General features: G+C 25.5%; 1 protein-coding gene across 1 annotated transcript; it reads right to left on the reverse strand.

Moving 5' to 3' along the window:
* Nucleotides 1–477: 477 nt before the first annotated feature.
* On the reverse strand, nt 478–1833 carry LOC129615153 (cilia- and flagella-associated protein 53-like). Its single transcript, XM_055530243.1, has 3 exons — nt 1032–1833; nt 867–956; nt 478–755 (listed from the first exon to the last, which is right to left on the reverse strand). Exons 1-3 carry the CDS (start codon nt 1831–1833, stop codon nt 478–480), a joined length of 1170 nt encoding a protein of 389 aa, XP_055386218.1.
* Between the last annotated feature and the right edge of the window lie 7542 nt (nt 1834–9375).

The following is a 9375-nucleotide window of genomic DNA, read 5'->3' on the forward strand; positions in this document are numbered from 1 at the left end:
GGATTTGTTTTAATCTATTGCCCCTCAATATATCTATCACGTACCTACGCCACTATTAGAAACTCCAGATAATTTAGTTATTCAAACCTTTTAAGAAAGAATAATTAATAAAATTACTAGGTATATCTACTTCCAAACTTATTCTAATTCTATAGGGTTTGTTTTATGAGTTAAAGCTATTAACAGGTAAGTATACTCAAATTTAAACATTTGCACATGTAAATTAATAACTTACTGGAAAATGAAGAGAACGCGATGAAAAAATTTATTAAAATCCAAAAATATTTATTAGTTCATTTCGCAAATTCAAGCACACAATTATTAGAAATTCAAACATAGTGCAAGTTAAATAAAACTCAAACACGCGGCAAGTTTTGTCAAACAATAGTGCAAGTTAAAGGCATGTCAAACACACACTATGTGTTGTGGCATAATTTATGTAAACTTCAAACATGTCTAAATAATTTATAATTTCAATTACGATTTTTTGCATTCACAATCAATTAAGCGCCAATTAGGATGAGTTCTTGTAGCTTTTTCATCATTAGATAACAATTGTAAAGCGATGTTATCTTCAACTTCCCTTTCAGTAATAAATTTTCTAGTTTCTTCTTGGTCTTTGAGTATGCGTTGATATGCATCAATTGTATGGTTAGCAGCTTGTGCTCGTAATTCCTCACCGTATTTTCTACATTTTTCTTTTCTTTTAGCTTCTTTCTCTTCAACATCTTTCATATGTCTCAATAGTAATTCATCTTCAACAATATTTTTTTCATTTTGCAAAATAATTTCATTATATTTTTTAGTTTGTTGAGCATCCAATTGTCCCAGTAAAATATCGTGGCTTTTTAATTTTAGATTTTTACGATTTTGTAAATATTTTTGATGTTCTTTTACTAATTTACAATCAAATTCAGCATGCTGATTTTCTATTAAAGCATTTTCAGCTTCTAATTCTTTTAATTTTTCTCTTTTCATTTCATTACAATAATTCAAAAATATTTCAGCTGTTTTTGGTTTAATTTTTTTACGTTCTTCTTCTTCTCGTAACGCTTTATCAATGTATTGGTTGATTGCCTCATTAAAACGTTTCTCGGCTTCTAAACTTTCATCAATTAATTTTTGTCGTAAAGCTTGATATTTAAGTAAATCCTTTTGATTTTCAATATTTTTTTGTCTTTGTATAGTTTTTAAATCTTCTTCATCTGGACGCTTATAGAATATAGATCCGGTACCGGCTGGCTGACATTCTGGAATTTTATTATCTTGATATTTGGAATTTTTCTCACTCATTTGTTGTAAAAGAATATTTTGATCAATTAAACCAATTTCTTTTCTTGTTCTATCTTCAAAGTCTTGATTTTTATTAGCCATTTTCAATAAATTATTTTGAGCATTTAACCATAATAAATCCATTTGATCTTCTTCAATTTTTCGATGTATTTTCTCTTCAATTTGAGCTAAATTACATGCTTTAGCTTCTTTTAATAGTTTTTCACTTAATATTGAACGAATTTTATCAGAATTTTCAATAAGTTGTTGGGCTCTTTTACGTGCTTTAAATTCTTTATCCTGATGAATTTTCTCATTATGTATATGTAGTAGTGCTTGTTGACGTTGACTTATTGCTTCATCTAATTTACCTTGCAACATAATACGAATTTCATTTTCATATGCTAAATCTTCTGCCTCTAAAAGCTCTTTAAGACGTTGACGTTTTTTTTGTAAATCTTTTTGATAAGATTCTTTAGCAATACCTACAATATTTTTAATATGATTAAAAAGATATTTTTTATAGGTTGTGTCATGAAATGAATTCAGGATGTCTGCCATTTTATAGATTGCAAGGATATTATGTATACATATATTTTCTTAAGCTATAAAAAGGAAAAAAAGCAAAAAATGAAAAAAAAGGATAGAATAATAGATAAAAAATTTTCGAATTAATGACGTGACTTACTTTTTTTTTATCCTGTATAAAATTATTGGCAAATTACAAAAAAATAGATGTAGGTATATAATGATTATTTAATCGGTGTTTGTAGAAATGAGAACCTATTCATTCCAAGTTGATATCCAAAAATAGATGTCCTAGATTCTAGTGCACACGATTACACAATTTGTTTTATTACAATTTTCTTTCTATATTAAAATTCTTAAAATAATTTTGTTTTTAATTTGAAAATTTTCTATTTCTAGTTTTTATTGATCAAACAACAACACTACTTTTGTAAAAATTTTTCATTGACAACAAATCAAATTTCTTTGTTTATAGTTTTGAATTTTTTTACGTCTTTTTCGTATTAAATAAATGTTATGTAACCAGGTTGATTTCAAAAAATTAAATTTGTTTGAAAATTTAGTGCAAGTGTATACACATTTCCAGTTACTAGTCATTCGGATTTTCCTTCTTCATACAACCAGGCTGGAAATTGTGGAAATAATTATATAGTACTAGTTGTATTTGGTTTACTTTCAATTTATTGAAATAAACATGTATGTGAGTTCAAGGACAATAAGTGAGCTTAAGACATTGCACAGTAAATATTTCAAATAGGTGAAGAAGTCTCGGTTTAGAATTTATTTTAATGAATAATACTAATTTTTCTCACGGATCCCTTTTTTTTTAAAAAAAGACTTTAGTTTAAACCCCTAAATAGTTAAATGTTCTAACTTGTAGATAAGTGTGTATGCCAATACAATTACACGTATTTTTCCTAACACTCCATAAATTTAAGAATTAAAACTCATTGTGACTTTGAAGAGTTCAAAATTCTAATACGGACTACTGTCAAAATGAAAAATGACTAACTTAATTTTCAAATCTTCAGTTTGAGAAGAACACAATTTAAAAAAAAATATGTTCGATTTTGGAGGACGAAATTTAACAATATTAACCCGCCATTTATTAGCAAAACCGCATTTAGTAGTGTCATCGTGTTAAGGGTAAATACCAAAACATTAATGTTATAAAATATCAAAGTCCTTAAAATATTTTTGGTATATTAAATGGTGTGATTACGTTATGTAAATTCGTGTAGTGTATAATTATGTATGCAGTTCTTATTAAAAGGATTTTATGAGATATTAAGATTTCAAAAACAAAATTATTTTTATACCAACTCATTGCTATGACCCTTCCACAAAAATTCTATTTTATTGTCGCTATTTCTAAATTTTACTAATTGACAAAATTGAATTTTTTTTTTCGTATCCTTTCAATTAATGAAATCAATTGAAATGAAAATCATTTCTAATTAATTAAAATACGAGACATGAATAATCCTCAAAGTGTTTATTTCGTATTCATGGGTTAAATTAAATGAATCAGAAGAAAAAATAAAAGAAAAGAAAGAGAACAAAATATTCCTAAAAATAATGTTACAAAATTTCTAAATCCTTTCAATTAGGGTTTGACCCAAAGCAAAATAAAATCAAAATATTCAATGATAATACAAAAATCCCACGTCACTTTATGAGATTAAATTGATTTGAAGATCATTAATCTTAGTTCAATGGACTTATTGAAAAATTATTAGACTGACCATAATTTGTTAACTAAAAAGTACTTAATTGAATTTGATTAAGTAAATTTGAACTATATATTGTTGTTAAAAATTAACACTTAAATAATTGTAGTGTAAAGTTTTTGTCAGGAATGTCAAAGATTTCAATAAGAATCTCGAAATGAGTAAATCAAGAATTACGATATTGGCAGAAAATTAAATTCACGCCTTTAAACAAGAACGTTTCCTTTCATTGTAATTTATAGAACTTCTACAAAATTCGATATTCGAGTAATACTAAGTTAGCTTATCGCTCAATTGAAGCGTGTACAAAGAAGTGTGATTTTTATATTTTACCGCAGTATTAGGTATGTTATCGTATGAAACGATTTTCATTTAACATTTAGAAATTTAACTTTTTACGATTGGTGTGACAGATCATTTGATTTGGTCACATATTTATGTGACACATTTGTAGTTCACAACATTATCAATTGACGTGTAAATTTCATATATTTGAAAAGATGGCCAGTTTTTACATAAAAGAATGAAAAAGTTGATCATTTGGCAGATAATGTGTAATTTAATAGCAAGTAAGTGCAATGATCAATTTCATTATGACCTACTTTCGGCATATATACCTCAAAATTTTTTAATAGCAAAACATTAGGAGCAACACTGCACAATTATGGTTTAAACTTGCATATATGGTCATCTTAATCTAAATTAAAGAATTTTTATTAAGACCAAATATAAAATTTTTTTTAACAATTAATATTTTTGTCAAATTATTTTGGAAAGTTTTTTTTGCTGATTAGAACACATAAAGAGGAAGAAAAAACTTAAACCGCATAAGCCATTTTTTCTCTAAATATATTTCTTGTTTCTTTTTTTTTTGAAAATAATTAAATACCATATAGAGTGAGTATGAAAAATCCAAATCGTCCCCCCTTTCTGTACAAAATTCCAAAAAAGAACAAACAATAATCTTTTAACAAGAAACTAGGAAGAAAAATAAAAATAAAATAAATTTTAATAAAGTTCCTTCATGTGGAGTTCATAATAATATCTGAAACAGTTTTAAAAGATTTGTCATCTTACAAAATGAGATACACATGAAGACAACATAAACAACAGACACAACATGATAGAAACACCAGCTCTTTGATGTTATTGCCAATATTGTTACATATAAAAAATATAAGATAGAGTGTGCCAACAAAAAGTGAGATTGGAATAGGAAAGTAATATAAAATGTTTGTCGGTATACGGTTTTAGGGACAGACATGAAATATATGTCCCAAAAGTTGTGGAATATATTTTTTAGTGATGATTACTTAAAAACTGATTAATTTAGTTTGTTATAAGTGCTGAAATATTTTATCAATTATTCAAACATTGAACTTAATATAAAATGAGTTGACGCTACTTTCATGATTCAGTAAAATAGCCCTAAGTCATAAGCTACGTTAAAAATTCTATTGCACAAATAAAATTTAACTGTTATGTCAAATTATGAAGTTCATCAGTCGGCACTTCTTTATTTTCTTAAATTTATCTAATATTTGCCCAATATTTCTAAGGTATTTATGTCAATGTCAAATGAATCATTTAAAATTTAAACTACTTATTCTTGTATTAATGAATAAAACTATAACAATAACAAATAAATGTCAAATTTGACTTTCATTAGAAATGTTTTCAATGAATTGTCAATATTGATGTTTAATAAATGGTACACCCCATGTGGAGTTACTATTCATACATATGTACATATACATAAACATGCTGTGAATATTTATGTTGGTTGCATTTTTATATACATACATATATATGCATGTCTTTTATGATTCAAACATACTTTGTTTCATTTCAAATTTTTAAGAGCGACACATGTTGCAATGGATTCTTTCATAATATATAAACATTATAACGTATGTATGTATGTATTTGTAATATTTGGCATATTAATTTCTGTTCATATTATAAGTATATTTATGTAATATAGGAAACAATATATGTATTTGTTTTATGAACAGTGTGGGGTCCAAATGATTAAATGGATTAAATGATCAAGAAATGAAATTTCCTTATACATATATATTTTAGTGTTTTTATTAAGTAAACAGTCGGGAATATAAAAGAATTAAATAATTTTCATTTTTATTTCACATCAGCCAGATGACGATTGTAATGTATGTATATGTAGCTGCATAACATATTATAATTATGCAGTTTTATACATGATAATGGTAATGATTTTGATGATTTTAAGACCTAAGTTTTGGAGTGGTAATTATCAATTCGTTTGGTACGAATTTGGTATGCATTAATAATGCAAAGCATAAAATGGAATTTTAAATATTTTTATAATTCGTTAAAATAAATTTGTCTCAATTAGAGATTATAAAGGAACTTTAAAGGAAATTCGCAAATTATTTATGAAACCTAAAGTACACAACTAACAAATTGAATAAATATAACATATGTAAGCCGCCTTTTATTTTAAAATGAATTTCTAGTTGTGATTAAAATACAAAAGAAAACATTGTTTTCTTTTCCCTTGGTCTTGAATTCACACATGTGCGATGCAGAAAATCTAAAATTTATACAATGTTTTCTTTAAAATTAAAATCTATTAATCTATTGATCTATGAATATTAGCACATATGTATGTATGTACATATTGTACATATAGGCAAATCAAGACTAACAAAATATTTAATTCTTTACTCGAATAATAAGTCATCCTAATATTTTGAAAATTGGTTTTTAAGGAAACAATCGCCGCATTAAACAAATTTGAATTTTCAAAAACATATTTTTTATATTAGAATTGCATTTTTAATTAGTTATAATTGGAATTGTATTTGACATTTTCATTGAGATAGAGCTAAAATTTTCCGTAAAGTTTTCCTCATTTAAAGAAATTATAAAGAATTTTAGTATAGGGTGATTATTATACAATTTCGTTTCAAATCTTACCTTTATAATATATTTTACTTGTGGATACACGAATCACTTTCTTGAATATTGCTTTTAGTTCTGGATACGAGAGTTAACAATCTAGTAATATAACCAGTGTTGTCAGAAATATTCAACCAACAATCAGCAAATAGCTTAGGGAAGCTTTGCTTTTTCACTACGCCAAACATTATATTTTTTCGCCAAAAATTTTGCTATGCTAATCCTTTATTATAAGGTATTTATGTCAGGGTCAATGTGATTTATATTTTATCTTTTTGATAATTTTATAAATCTTCGATTCCAGCTTTGGATTTAAAATGCCATATTTTATAATCAAATGAAATTCATAATGTCATATATTATAATATTGAGATATTGTGTACGATAGTGATTCGGAATATTATTTTATTTTAAGGAAAACTCCCAACAAGAACACTAATACTAGAATGTAGCTTACTTCGGAAAATTAATCAAAACTTGACGTTAAAATTCGTTACCACGGCAAAGTAGCTGCAGATGACAACACTGAATATAATTCTCTCAATTCTCAACAAATTTCCTTTTTCTTTCTTCTACGAGTATATTAAAATAGGTTTTTGTCCTTACTAATTTAATTACAATATGAGAAGTTTTTGTTAAATTGTTTCTTTTTTTTTGGTTTGTTATTGAAGCTCAATTTTATAATTTTTTCATTGCATGTATTTAATTTTAAAAATAATTTTTAAGGTTTTCTCCATATTTTTCATAAAAATAATAATATGTTTTTGGTGTTGTGGCAAATTTCATAGATTATAAATTTTTAGCCTTGTATACTACTCTTTCTATCTATTCAATAGTGTCCAAATCTTATGGACCAATGTAATGTAAAACACAACTGCTTTTACATGTTTTAACGTTAAAACTTTAAAGGCTATTTGAGGAAAAATCATGTCAAACATGGTAATATTTTAAAAATATCGAAATAAAGATTGTAATTTATTTTTTACATAATTTAGGATGTTATTTTTTTTTCTCTTTTATAACATGACTTTAATTTTTTTCACCTGTGTAACACAAGACATCTTTATTATAGAAATTTTTAGAGTAAAAAAGATTTCTAATTTATGATTATTGTTTTCGTAGAAAATGAAGACTTTTTTTGTGTTCTTTTTTAATATTCTGTGTACTCGTAATATTAAAAGTTAAGTCATTCAATTTAAAAAAAATTCTGTAAAAACTTGTACCTGCCTATTTGCTACTGTTCTTATGCTTGTATTAAAGATGACTTTATAAATAGTTTGAAAACCTTGTCTCTCTGTAAATGAGTACTAAATTAGAAAACAGAAAATCTTTGTATGTAGTTTGAAATAATCTCTTCCTGCCTATTTCTTTATAGCTTCTTTGTTCTGCTTAATTATTTTTATACAAAAAAATTATATAAAGTTGCAAAAAACATGTGTGTATTTGTGTGTATTTTTGTTATTGTAGTATACAGGAGATGCATAATAAAATCTTGGTGAAAATCAGATTTTTCTCGCGAATAAAACAAATCTCTCTTTCGCTTACATTTTTTCTTCATTATTTTTAAAATACTAAGAAACGCTTATAATTAAATCATTCATTTCCGGTGCAAAATTTCTTGTAATAATTTTAGACTTACTTCTTGTGTATAATATTATGTTTTTTTTTATCTTGTATTTTAAATATACCCATATATGCAAAAAAACTATTCTACTCTAAAAAGTTATTTGCAATAAAATTTTTTTTTTATTCTTTTACACAATAAGTGGCCCCTCACCTTCTACGTTCTACTATTATTAAGAATTGCTTTTATATATGGAAATGTTTTTGTTTTCAAATAGTTTTATACTGTTATTTCTAATAAAGACACTTAAGTTTTGTTTAGTTTTTGTGTAGCTATATAGTATATAGAGAGTTGATTGCAAAATTACAACTTGTTGTTGTACCACGTATGCCTTAAAAGAACATAGTGAAGATGAAAATATTAATGATGAGACTGTGTGCTTGTATGTGGAATAAATGTACAGGTGTTTACTTGAAATGCCCTCGCATGTGTACAAACAATATTACATTTAAATATTATGTAATCGAATTGTTTTTATACTTAATTCAAACAATAAATAGCCAACCTTTTATACCTGTTGCATTGAAGTATAAAAAAAATCGCGTACAATAACTTGATTTATAAAAGCGAATGCATGAGTCGCAACAGAATTAAAAAAAAAAATAGAGTGATAAAAAGTGTTTCTTTGTTAGTTTTTTATTTAATTTTTTTTTATGTATATGTAGTTTACAAGAAACGCTCTTTTCTCTATTGAGCTGAACTTAAAGCTGAAATAAAAAAAATTTTGAGAAAAACATTGCGTTTTACAATATTTTTCTTATACAACAACAATATTGTAATCTTTGTTATGGTGGAAAAATAAAGGAAAACCTAAATTTTAAATTTGTATTACAATTTTTTTTCCTTTTATTGTAATTTTTTTCAAGTTGTTTATTTTACAAGCATTTAATATGATGCAATAAAGTAGAACGGAATTGCTTAAAGGTTCAATAGGAAATATAAAAAGTTTGTAAGGTATAAGAAGCATAAAATGTTTTTTAGTATGATTCACAGCACAATGCAAATGCAAATACAGTCGAACACTTTTATATGTACACTCTTTGGGGCTAAATTTTTCGGCATATATCCAAATAGTTCAGTTATCAATTTCCTATCTGAATAGAAGAATTACTTGAGGACAAAAAATGGAATTGGTGTAAAGGAGTTTTTCTTATATGCGTGTTGCAATTAAGTATGTTCGAGTATATATTTAATTTACTTCTGTTGTTTTATATTATATGGCAAATAATCTAAATTGGGCCCCATTTATGTTAAAGTTTTGATTTAGTTCATTAGGAT

Source organism: Condylostylus longicornis, unplaced genomic scaffold, assembly GCF_029603195.1.
Source record: "Condylostylus longicornis isolate FDR11 unplaced genomic scaffold, ASM2960319v2 ptg000135l, whole genome shotgun sequence".
Lineage (NCBI taxonomy): Eukaryota > Metazoa > Arthropoda > Insecta > Diptera > Dolichopodidae > Condylostylus > Condylostylus longicornis.